General features: G+C 50.9%; 1 protein-coding gene across 4 annotated transcripts in view; it reads right to left on the bottom strand.

Annotated features, from left to right (window-relative positions):
• The window catches only part of LOC102377168 (relaxin receptor 1-like), a 47,910-nt gene that overhangs the window by 9,408 nt on the left and 26,299 nt on the right, over nt 1–12,203 (bottom strand). For all 4 annotated transcript variants that reach the window (XM_014518450.2, XM_025200114.1, XM_025200112.1 and 1 more), the window contains 6 exons: nt 9,696–9,770; nt 9,122–9,193; nt 2,500–2,571; nt 2,283–2,354; nt 1,470–1,541; nt 1,272–1,343 (listed from right to left, as the gene is read on the bottom strand). In XM_014518450.2, the coding sequence (XP_014373936.2) occupies nt 1,272–1,343; nt 1,470–1,541; nt 2,283–2,354; nt 2,500–2,571; nt 9,122–9,193; nt 9,696–9,770 (435 nt within the window). The remainder of the gene's footprint in view (nt 1–1,271; nt 1,344–1,469; nt 1,542–2,282; nt 2,355–2,499; nt 2,572–9,121; nt 9,194–9,695; nt 9,771–12,203) is intronic.

Genomic DNA, 12,203 nt, shown 5'->3' with positions numbered 1-12,203 from the left:
GCTGTGACCAGTGGGGTCCCTCAAGGCTCTGTCCTTGGGCCTATATTATTCAACATCTTCATTAATGATGTGGACATTGGTGTCAGAAGTGGACTGGCCAAGTTTGCTGACAACACCAAACTTTGGGGTAAAACATCCACACCTGAGGACAGGAGGGCGATCCAGGCTGACCTTGACAGGCTCAGGAAATGGGTGGATGAGAACCTGATGGTGTTTAACACCGAAAAATACAAGGTTCTCCACCTTGGGAAGAAACACCCACATCATGCTTATAGGCTCAGCAGTGCTATGCTGGTTAGCACTACAGATGAAAGGGACTTGGGGGTCATGATTGACCACAAGATGAACATGAGCCTTCAATGTGATGCTGCAGCTAGTAAAGTGAGCGAAATGCTGGCTTGCATCCATAGATGCTTCTCAAGCAAATCCCAGGACGTCATTCTCCCGTTGTACTGACCTTGGTGAGGCCGCAGCTGGGGTACTGCATCCAGTTTTGGGCTCCACAATTCAAAAAGGATGTGGAGAAGCTTGAGAGAGTCCAGAGGAGAGCCACACACATGATCAGAGGTCAGGAAAACAGACCTTATGATGACAGGCTGAGAGCTATGGGACTTCAGCCTGGAAAAGCGCAGGCTTAGGGGTGATCTGGTGGCCGCCTATAAGTTTATCACAGGTGCTCACCAGGATCTGGGGGATTGTCTGTTCACCAGAGTGCTCCAAGGGATGACAAGGTCAAATGGTCACAAACTCTTCCATGACCATTTCAGGCTGGACATAAGGAAGAACTTCTTTACTGTCTGAGCCCCCAAGGTTTGGAATAGATTGCTGCCAGAGGTGGTTCAAGCACCTACTTTGAACGCCTTCAAGAGACATTTGGATGTTTATCTTGCTGGGATCCTATAACCCCTGCTGACTTCCTGCCCCTTGGGCAGGGGGCTGGACTCAAAGATCTTCTGAGGTCCCTTCCAGCCCGAATGTCTATTTTGTGCATGGCTCTGACTGTGGCGTGGGTCTGAACTCAGCTTGCTGGGGTACAGCCCTCCAGAGGCCTTTCTGCCCATGAAAGACTCCAGAAGCACAGTGCCTTTTGCCTGGTGCAGCTGTTAGTGCACTGAATGCAATTCCATCTGCTTTCTGGACCCTTGTGCATGGGAGCTGAGCAACCTGTCCAGAGCAGGGCTGGGGATTGAGCCTGGTTTATCTCATTTCTCCTTGTCCCACCTTCCAGCTCAGCAGTAGCATCTCACAACACCCTCCCCACCAGCACTCACATGTGAGACAGATTGGTGAGTTTCTGGAACATGCGATTCTGGATGTTGGGGATCTCCAAACCTTCAATGCTCCTGTAAAATAAATGCAACAGAATAGATGACCTCCCCTTGCCCAGTCAAAAGGCATGGGGCTGCAGAGGGCAGAGAGCTTTAGAGCAGGCAGAGATGCTCAGTGCCCTGGCTGCCATACACACTTACAGAGAACGCAGATGGGGCAGGCTGTCAAACTGGTCAGCAAAGATCTGCTTCAGCGGGTTGTAGGAAATATTCCTGCAAAAAACAGAGTTCATAGAGTCTTTTTCTTTCCAGACACCTTCACAACACTGGAAAGCAGAGACATCCCCATAGGTAAAACTACTCCAGTCCTTCCCTGGACTCTCAAATTCTTGCTGTTCCTTGGGAGCTGGATACTACACTACTTAATAAGATATGTACTGACTGCTCTGGAGACAAGATGATCACCCTGTAGTGGTATGGAAGTGAAAGATTAGAATTTGTCCTGTATAATGGATAGTGCTGGAACTGGGAGAGGAACCTTGGGGAACAGGAAAAGCAGAAGATGCCATTTTGTGATAGTTCTCCATGACCGCTAATGAGAAAGAAACCAAGAAATGAAACCTTTTAATGGCTTATGTTTTCTCATGAATCTTAAAGAACAGCCCATCAATATGCCTCGGTGCTACTTAGCGGGACCAGATAGAAGCTGAGAGAATCACACTTCCACTGCTCCTTTACTGAAGTTATACTAGAATGGGGCCAAGCAGTGTCATGGACCTAGGCCACTATTTCCTTTCCATTAACCAACAGTTGGCCAACTGCATTGACTTGCAGGTGCTGATTATCTGATGGATATGAACTGGTGACTGGGAGGCCACTGTTCTCAAGAGCCACAACTTCTTCATGAATAGTTGGCTGCCTAGGATGATTTCCTAGGTCCCTTCTCCCTAAAAACCCTTTAAAACACCACCACAACGCCAGTTAAGGCCTGTGGAGTTTGAATACGCCACTCACAGCTGCTGGAGGTCATGGAGGCCAGTGAATAAAGATGGCAGGAGCTCCTCTAGTCTGTTGGAAGATAGGTCACTATGCAAACAGGAACAAGAAGGCAAATTAATACAGTCAAGGCTATGAGCTCTCCTCCAACCTGCACTATGACAAACTCCCAGCGCTCACTGTACCAGTGCCAGGCAGAAGAGGCTACCTTAGGGATGAAACCATGGAGACTTACAGCTCCACGAGTCCATTCAGCTTGGAAAAGGTCCCTTCCTGGATCCATCTGATCTTGTTCCTGCGCAGTATTCTGGAGGAGGTGAGAAAATCAATGGTGAAAACCAGGCTTTTAGGTGACTTGTTGACCTCAGAACTGGCCATAGTGTGAGGGAGAGACTAAGGCTGTAAAGACGTTCTGCAAATCCCAGAGAGGAAGGAGATAAAAGGCACAGTTAGCCATGTCACCCAAGACAGGCAACACAGCACAGCACAGCACAGCACAGCAGGCAAAGATAGCTGAGCTCTAAGATGTGCTGTTACCAAAACTTACTGTACCTGACAACAGTGGTGCTGATGTCTCAGGGACCCTCCCCACACTCCAGAGCCATGTGACAGCACAGCGCCCCTCAGAGACTAATTTAAACTGCAAATTAGTTTAGTTAATAAATTGGTTATACGGAGTTCTGAATTGTTTGCTAGGCTAATGTTATTTGTTTATTGCTTTTTGGCAAGGAACAAACGATGTGGGAAATGTACATTTAAGAGACCCTGGCATCAATCAGTGTAGCTGACTGTTAGCCCCTTCTGAGGCTCATATGCAGTCCTGGTGTGCTAGGACACAGAGGCTGAATGAAGCAAACTGTTGTCAGGAGCCCTGATTCCAAGCAATCACCTAAAACAAAGCTCATCTCCCCCAGGCGGTGGGGCGCTGAGTACTTTGGGACACTGAGTAGTGCTTGAGGCTCCACACTGCATGAGGTTTACTCATGGCTGTTGCATCTGTACACTTATTGTCTAGGGCAGATATCCTTCATCCCAGGCTCTGACTGCCCTCATTTGTCCTCCTGTCTCACAGGGAAGGGATAGGGATGCCTCCGTGGGAAGGATGTCAAGAATGGCCAAATGTTTGATCTAGGACTGGATGGTCCATTCTGACCTCTAGTTATCCAACCCTGTGCATCTCCAGACCTCAGTCAAGCTGAGCGAGACTCAGAGAGGTGAGACAGGGGTGAGGGGAAAGTGCATCTGAATGGGAGAGGTCGAGGGCTGTTCCCACACCATCCTGCTTACAAGCCTCATCTTGTCTGCTTCATCTCCTCATAAACCTGTCATTGGTGCTGATGCCACTGGCAGGGCATGTTTACATCTCCCCTCTCACCCCTACTTATGTTTCCATGATGCTGCTATAACAGTCCTTGGAAACACATTCCTGATCAAAGACAGGAGCACTCAGCTGCCTGGCTTGAAGCAATGTGCTGTGGGGAGGCAGCCATTCCCTCTCCTCCCTTCGGTGGCGGACAGGGCAGGGAAAACTCTTGCTAGGGGAAAAAGTGAGGCTCAGGCATCTTGAGATATGCTGCCTGGTGGCCTCCCCTTGTGAGCAGTACAGGTTGTGCTAGGGGCCTGCACCAAGCCTTCCTTGGCCAAAAATACACAGTCGGTCCTTTCAAAGCACTTGCACTCTTGAGAAGGTTACAGTGGGGTTTGAGATGCTTCCCCAGAAAACATTGCAGAATCCCAATAGGATTTTCATTCTGCCAGCTGCCTGCAGGTGAACAGGAGGCTCCACACATCCCTAGCAATGACTCCTAACTGGTTCCTCTCTCACAGGCACCCAGGGAGCAGCAAATGTTGGCAATCCCCACAGAAGGACTAGAGAGGGGGCAGAATCCAAGGAAAGATGAAGCTGCATGCCAGAGATAGGCCTCACAAATTGAAGGAAGTTCTGGAAGGCCGCTGGGGAGACCATATGACTGCCTGCTTTGGGGCCTCACCCTGTGCATTCACTACAAAGCTGACTCAGGTCCACTGACGCTGTGGAGCTGAAGCCCTGCACAATACTGGAAGCAGCAGGAGCTCTCAGGATCCAAATCCAGGCATGGATCTCAGAAGGAACAGGAATTCCTGGAACTGGTCCTAGCACAAAGCTCAGAGCAGAAGGCAAGTAATCCACACAGGCTAGGAACAGACATTCAAAAAGCCTGAACCTGAATTGATTCAATCTTTGCAGGTTAGTCTAACCTGCAAATCTTGAACTGATTTGGAGGTGGATAGACATTTCTTTTTCATTCTAGAAGCCAGGTGGCGCTAGAGCAGCCTTCCCTGCCCTTCCATAGGACTGAGCTGAGGGGGTTGTGGCCAGACCTGGGCAGGATGCGCTGATTAGCCCAGTAGGGAATTGATAACAGTGTTTATCATCCTTAACTCAGTGTTTATCACCCCATTAACAAAACAACAGAGGGACATTATCAGCTACCTATTGATTCTGCCTTTGTCACGGCACGGATGGTAGCCAGCATGTGGTCTGCTAGCTAATAGAGAGCTAGCTCCCAGCAAGGCAGAGGGGAGGGGAAAATTCCTGCTTAGCAGGGAGTGGTGGTGGTGGGTGGGAACAGCTTGCAAGTCTCTGCCAGAGCTCCAGCTAGGGAGTAGAGGGGAGGGGCCAGCCCTGCTGTGGAGAAGAGAGCCCCACCCACCTTAAGAGCATGCCCGGATGCTGGGAGAGTCTGGTTTAACTTAACTGGTTGCATAAACCGGTTTGACCCAAATCAGTTAAGTATGATACTACATTCAACCAGGTTCATCTCAAACTGATTTCAGCCATTTTTTTCAAACTGGTTTATGTGCACTGAACATCTGTTCTGTTGCAGGTTTAAACCAGTTCTTGATCACTTAAACTGGTTTATGTGTAATGTCTGCCCCTAGCCACAGAGTCCAAACCTATGCAGCTCCACTCCCTTCACAGCACCATTACTGTATTATCCAAGACCAAGTGGCCACACCCACATTTGCATATGCTGAGGTCACTCTGGAAAACATTAGTTACTGCAGTGAAAAATAGAATAATAATGGTATTTACAACTCCACTCTCCCCACCGTGGTGCTTGGTCACTCCACCAGCATGCTGCACTTGGGTGTGCAGTTACTTGGCTGAGCGGCTTAGATGACCATCTGTGCATAGGCTCAGACATTTCTAAACCCAGGACCAGTATATTCCAAGATTAATATTAGGCACTGAGGTAAAAAGATCTTCAGACTTGCTTTTGCAGCTCCCAGGGACTGTGGTAGTATTTGAAAGCCATGCACCCTTCTGAAAGGCAACACAGGCCCAGTTTGATGAGCAGGGATCTGGGGTTTTTGTTTCCCACAGAAAAATGGAGTAAACTACAGATTTTACCTTTTAACAGAGGCAAATGCGGATTTCTTGTTTTACAAGAGAAACCCATGGATTTTGCCATTTTTCAATGACCTCCCTGCAGGCTGGCCGAGTTCCAGAGCTGCAACGTGTGGCTGCAGGGCCCCAGCGGGGATCAGGATGGGGCCGCGGGTGGCTCAGCTGGGGAGGAGGAGGGCCAGCTTCCTGCTGCCGCACACACTTCTGCAGGGCAAGGAGGACCTGCACCCCCCAGATCTGTACCCTGGGCAGGCTCAGGCTACGGGCTTGGGATCCTGCCCTGCTTCCCTCCCCTGGGGCCTCTGGAGTTCAGTGGGCATGACCTGGCGTGGCTGGGGACAGCGACGTCGCACAAGGATCTCCTTGCTGCTGCTCACTGCCCCCCCCACCCTGGCGACATGCCTACTGTGCCTGCCGCTGCTTGAAGGGGTGCAGCCCTGCACCGCTGCCCTCACTGCAGCCCCACGTGCAGGAGGTGTGTCGCTGGGGTGGGGGGTCAAGCAGCAGCAAGGAGATCCCTGCATGGCCCCACTGTCCCCAGCCGCACCAGGTCATGCTCGCCAGGCTCTGGAGGCCGTGGGGGCAGAAGCAGGGTGGGAGCTCGAGCCCGCAGCCTGTGCCAGCCCTGTGTACAGATCTGGGGGGCGTGGATACCCCCTCTCCCCCTGGGAGTGTGCGTGGTGTTGGGGAGCCCGCCCACACAAGCCCGCAGCAGGGGGGAGCAGTGGCAGGGTGCTGTGGACCCAGGTCCATAGCCTTGGCAGCTGGGGGCCCCCTCTGGCAGGGCTGGGGGAGCAGAGGGTGAGGGGTACCAGCAAGGCTCTGGGGGCTGTGGGTGGGGAGTGAGGGGCACTGGGGGAGGAGGGGGCTTTAATTTAATTTTAATAATGGATTTGGGGGGTTTTAGCAGAGAATTTGGTATTTTTTATCAGGGAAAACCAGGATCCCTGCTGATGAGTTTCATGAACTTTCCTGTGCTTACCAGATATGTTTACCTAATGGGCCTTCACCATTGCTAATGCCCACTGTTCTGTGGATTCATTATTTAAGCATCTTAATTCCTTTTGAAGTGAGTCTCTGGCTGGTCAAGGTGAAAGTAATGCCTTCCTAATTTGTGGGGATTAGCTCATTATTAACATGGAATCACTATGACTGTGCAGGGGGAGCACTTCCTATGGAGACCAGAGAGGATCTGGCCACAGCTAAGAAGTGGCTACTGTTTAGAGAAGCCCTGGATTTGCTTGCTGTTGCTGCCCTGACAGCTTTGGGAAAGAATCCAGCAACACATTCCCAGTGCATTGGGTAATAGTCACCCCTTGCACTTTGGGACAGACTTGAACACACATTCCGTTCTTCCTCTCATGCTGCTGTCCCATGGATGATTTGTAGCTTGTGTATCTGAGCAGCATACACATGACAAGTTTATTATCCATATCTCACAGGGCTGCAGCAGCTCAGCTATGTGGGAAGTATACAACCATCACATTCAGGAAAACTAGACTGGAGAACACAACTGCACATTTTCCAGGGGAATTTCTTGGCTTTGTCAGCTCCTGGAACGCACCCATGCTATGGCTGGAAGCTGAACATGAGCCCTGTGGGCCAGATGTGAAGTGGAGCAAAAATAGGCTTTAAGGATGAGCTGAATAAACAGAGCTGGCTGGCGTTTAACAGGCTGAGAGCTGGCGAGACAAGCTTTATAACATTCTTATTTAAATATATAGAGGAGATTTCAGGGGGTCTGGAGTGGCAGTGAGTCTGCTCATTCATGTGATCCTATGGCATGGGTAACAATAAGAAAAGCTTTCTCCACATACTTTCCCCTGCTGTCCTGCCTCAGCCTTGCACCCAGGGGCTAAGGACAGAAGTTACACATCAACCGGTTTAAGTGATCAGAAACTGGTTTAAACCTGTAACAGAACATAAGTTCAGTGCACATAAACCAGTTTCAAAATAGCTGAAACTGGTTTAAGATAGACCTGGTTGAATGTAGTATCAGACTTAACTGATTTAGGTCACAACAGTTTATGAAACTTCTGTCCCAGACCCCTTCCTGGTTCAAATTAAATCAGAGTCCCCCAGCATCCCAGCATGCTTTGCATCCCTGGGCTGGGTTGGGCTGTGCTATCTGTTCCAGAGAGCAGGGTTGGCCCTGCCCCTCTACTCCCTAGCTGGAGCAGTGTGGGCAGGCTCACTGGCTTCACTGGCTGGCTCACTGGCCCCCACAGGCAAATCTCAGCTGGGGTCTGGGGCCAGTGAGTGGGGATTAAACTCACCTTCCCCTGAGTACAGTGCTGCCCTGCCCTGCTGGCTGGCTTACTTAGTGTGACTGTGGACCACAAATCCCAGAGGCACCTGGAAGCAGGAAGAGAAAGTGACGAGCAACCCTGGACAGTCCTGCTGCTCTGATTTTGGACTGGAAATCCCAGAGGCCTTGGGGGCAGCAGGAAGAGTTAAGTGAACACACAGCTCAGGCTGTGTTTATAGTTCTTCAGTTTATAGTTTTTCAGAGAAAGAACTATTCTTGTTCAAGCTTTTCTGAATTCAGTGCCACTACCTTCCTCCTCCCGCCCTCTCCCCTGGCTCAGGCAGAGCGTGGGCTAGGGCCTGGCCACACCCCCTCCACTCCAGCAGGGAGTGGGGAAAAGTCTTGGAGGGTTTCTGTCTTCTCTCCCCTTTGGCAGTGTCTGGCAGGCATGCTCCCTGGCTCCTTTCTTGAGCCACTATAGGTATGTAGCTACATTTCCTGAATCAAAAGTGGGTACCTGTTCATTTGCTTATTGGTTCAATCTCTGCAGTTTGGACTACCCTGCAGAGTCTGAAGCAATTCAGCCTCAGGCTTTTTGAGTAGCTGTACTTGGAGCTACAGGTAGTGCATTATCCTTTCAGGAGGTATCTTGTCTGCTGACAAGAGCCACTCGGTGGTAGTAAGCGTGTGGTGGATGGGTACAGTAGTCAGACCCTGAAATGAAACCAGCCTGCCTTATAGCTGTCAATAGATAGCTGTCAAGTGGCAATAACTCCTACTCATGACTGACCCAAGCTGATATCAAACCAGTGAACCAGCAGTGAAAGGCTCTGGGAGCCCATCAGGAAGTCCAAGATGCACTTCCACAATAGGTGTTTAAATTACTACTAAACTGTCTCTTCCATTAGTGCCATTTATACATATAGATGGTGTTCCTTGAAACGCACTTGAGATGTGGGGGACAGAGGGGTATAGCTCTCCTGAGGCCACCGGGTCTGCATTGATTTCTACCCGCTGAAGGTCCAGCCCTAGGTCTTTGGTGTTGTGCTTCAACCAGTTTCTACAGGTTGCAGCATCCCCTGTATTGAGTGGGCATGTGTGATTCAACTTACACTTCTGAATCTTACCTGTGTGCAGGAAGTGGTTGTCCCTAGAGCTCAGCTAGTTCCAAGCCCCCACCCTGGCCTAGTGTGAGGCAAGGAGACAAGTTGTACTCACAGCACAGTGAAGGTGCCACACTCCTGGAACACCGAGCTCCTCAATGCACGGATCTTGTTCCCTTCCAGCTCCCTAGGAGAGAGAATTCATGGGCTCTCCTTGGGTGTCACTTGTTCACACTATTCAGCCCCTTCTGAACAATTAAAATATGGTGTTCTGCCTGGACAGAGGGCCATGAGACCACCAATGAGATGCCATCCATATGGCAGCATGGGTGAGAACTGAACCCATTCCCTCTCCCATCCTGTTGCTCAAACCCTTATTTGTCCATCATCTGCTCCAGCATCCTCTTCTTTGGGCTCCTCATCCTTCCCCTCTAGTTCATCTATATCACTTCAAGCTAAGATCACCCTCTTTTCTGACTGCTCCAACTGTGCTCATCACCTTCCCTGCACACTGCTAGGAACCCTCTCCCATAGCATCCACATGGACTTTCAGTCCTACTCTTTTGCCCTTGCTTATGAGAGTTCAGCCAGCAGGCAGAGTGAAAGGACTGGGGCAAGATGCCTAAACTACCCCAAAGGCAGCTTTTACTATATCTGCTAACAGACTTTTGTCCCAGCAGGGTACTCACAGCCAGCTGAGCTTGGGTGTTTCTGCACAAATAGAAGCATTAGGCAGTTTCGTCAGTGAGTTGTTCAGCATATACCTAATTAGGAAGCACAACAGAAAAAAAGCCACCATCAGTGTGTGGTATTGTGTACTACATCCACAGCAGAACTGGAAGTGTATTCATGGTACAGTCACTATATTTCAAAGCCTGAGATACAGTCACTTGTCTGAGTAGTTTCTCTGTCTCTGGTACATCTATACTGCAGTCCCTGTAGTGGTGGTTATATTGATTAATTTTCTTTAAGGTGCTACCACAACTAACCACATCATTTACAGATGAAGTCGATGGACCAGAGCCTCAGCTACAGCTTGACCCACAAACAGTGCAAGTCATGCATGCATGCTTTGAGGAGATGACACCCATGGAAATAGCAGCAGGTGAACCTTAATTATACCCTGTATCATATTGTATACACAAGAGGACTGCTGCATCGTAACATATACATAAGACTGAATTCATCCTGGCATTTCCTAACTTTTGAGTGTTGATTTTGCAGACACTGGTCTTTGTCAGAGTGTTTTGTTTGCTGTTTCCTAGTTTGTTTGCTTGTTTTAAAGCCAACTGTAAAAGCAGAAATGTCACTATAAGGAACCACACTGATGCCATCAGTAAAGTAGGATAACTTAGATCAGTGGTTCTCAACCATTTCAGACACACTCTGTCCCTTCCTCCCACATTGCTTTCTCTGCATCTCTCCCCCTCCCTCATTGCACGAATGGGCGCACACCCCCCCTCCCGCTCCTGGCCTTGGGGGACCGGGATGGGCCTCATGCTCCCACAGTCCAGCAATGTAGCTGGGAGCCATGCGATGCTGGAGAGGCCAGTGGGCAGGAAAGTGGGGAAATGGCAGCTACAGGTGGTGGGGAGTTGGCAGTGAGCAGACATGTGGGAGCACAGGGCCTATATCGGTGCCCAGGGGCCAGAGCCGGCGGGGCCCAGAGCGGGGCAGCAGGAGCACAGGGCTAGGCCAGCAGGTGCTCTATGGAGCTGAGTCGGCTCCCCCCTCTCCCTGCTGGCGCAGCCCAGCCCAGCTCCACAGACCCCTGCTGGCCTGGGCCATGCGTTCCTGCTGCCCTGCTCTGGGCCCTGCTGATGCTGGCCCTGGGACACCGGCATGGGCCCTGCACTCCTGCCCAGCTGTAGCTGTGCTCCCGCATGCCCGCTCGCTGCGACTTCCCTCTGCCTGCCACCTCTTTCCCCACTTTACTGCCTGCTGCTGCTGCATTCCAGCACCACATGGTTCCCAGCTGCATGGCCACAACCGCAGGACTCAGCAGGAGCTGGCCCAGCCCCGAGCACTGGGGCAATCTCCCACGGTCCTCCCCCCGGCCCCCAATCTCTTATCTGAATTTCCCTCTCTGGCAGAGGGAGGCAGGAACAGCTTCACAGCCCCAGTCCAGAAGCTTCTGGTAGGCAGAGGTTTCTAGCTGGGGGGGCGGCAGTTGTGAGGGGTGTCTGGGGGTAGGGTGAGGCCCGGTGGCCCTTGCTGCTGGGCTGCTGGGTCCTGCCACCAGCTCCCCCTGGGTCCTACTGCCCCTGGCTCCTGTCATCTTTGACAGGCAGCCAGGAGCAGATAAATATTAATTTTCCAAATTTTTAGGGGCCCTGTGAGCCGGATAGAATGGCCTAGCAGACTGGATCTTCCCTGTGGGCAGGGTACCTGCCCCTGCATTAGAGGGAGATGGGGAACTCTGCTGGGGTGCTTCACAGATACCTTCTGAGAGCAGGAAAATGTTGGGATTCAGGGAACTTGTGTTCCCTGCAAGCTTGTATAGGGAACTTTACTGTGGGATTCACAGTCCCTCCTTTCATTGGTCCCTGTAGCCTGTCCTGGTTGAATCTGTCTCTCGTCTCCCTCCCAAGCAACTCATTCAGCCCTAGTCTCACCCTTCAAGTTCCCTATCCAAGTCTCTCAATTTCCACTGACAACCTTTCTTCTGGTTGCCCCCAACAAGCTCCTTGTCCCTGTATCCTTGTCCCATCAGTCCCAGATGCACTCTAGGCTCCTCATCTCATCAGTTTTTGTGCAGTCCTAATCCCAATCCCCATCTCCCACTCACCCAGCCTTAATTTCCCCCACCAGTCCCTCCTTTGCACCAAGGTCTTTTCAGAACCTTTTTCCTCTGTACCGCATCTCTCCCACATCTAGCTATTGTCCCTCTGAGCTGGATTCGCACAACTGCCCTCTGCTTGCTACCTGGCCATCTGCATTGAGAGCTCAGCCCTTGCAGCCTGGTGCCAGAGTATGCTTAGTGCCAGAGCCATAACTATCAGAGTCTGCACTCTGGGTGGCAGCAGTAGTGGCTGGGTTGGCAAAGGTGGCAGCTACTATTCTTGCACTCCCTTCTAAGTGGGTGCCCAGGGCTGGTCCTCTGGTTATGCTACATACTTCTCTGTGCAGACAGAATCTCTACAATGCAGCTGCCAAACTCAAGTAACTGTTTCCTGAGCACATGCAAGCCAAAATTT

Source organism: Alligator sinensis, unplaced genomic scaffold, assembly GCF_000455745.1.
Source record: "Alligator sinensis unplaced genomic scaffold, ASM45574v1 scaffold809_1, whole genome shotgun sequence".
Lineage (NCBI taxonomy): Eukaryota > Metazoa > Chordata > Crocodylia > Alligatoridae > Alligator > Alligator sinensis.
Note: the sequence above shows the minus strand (reverse complement) of the source record. Positions and strands in the feature narration are given on the sequence as shown.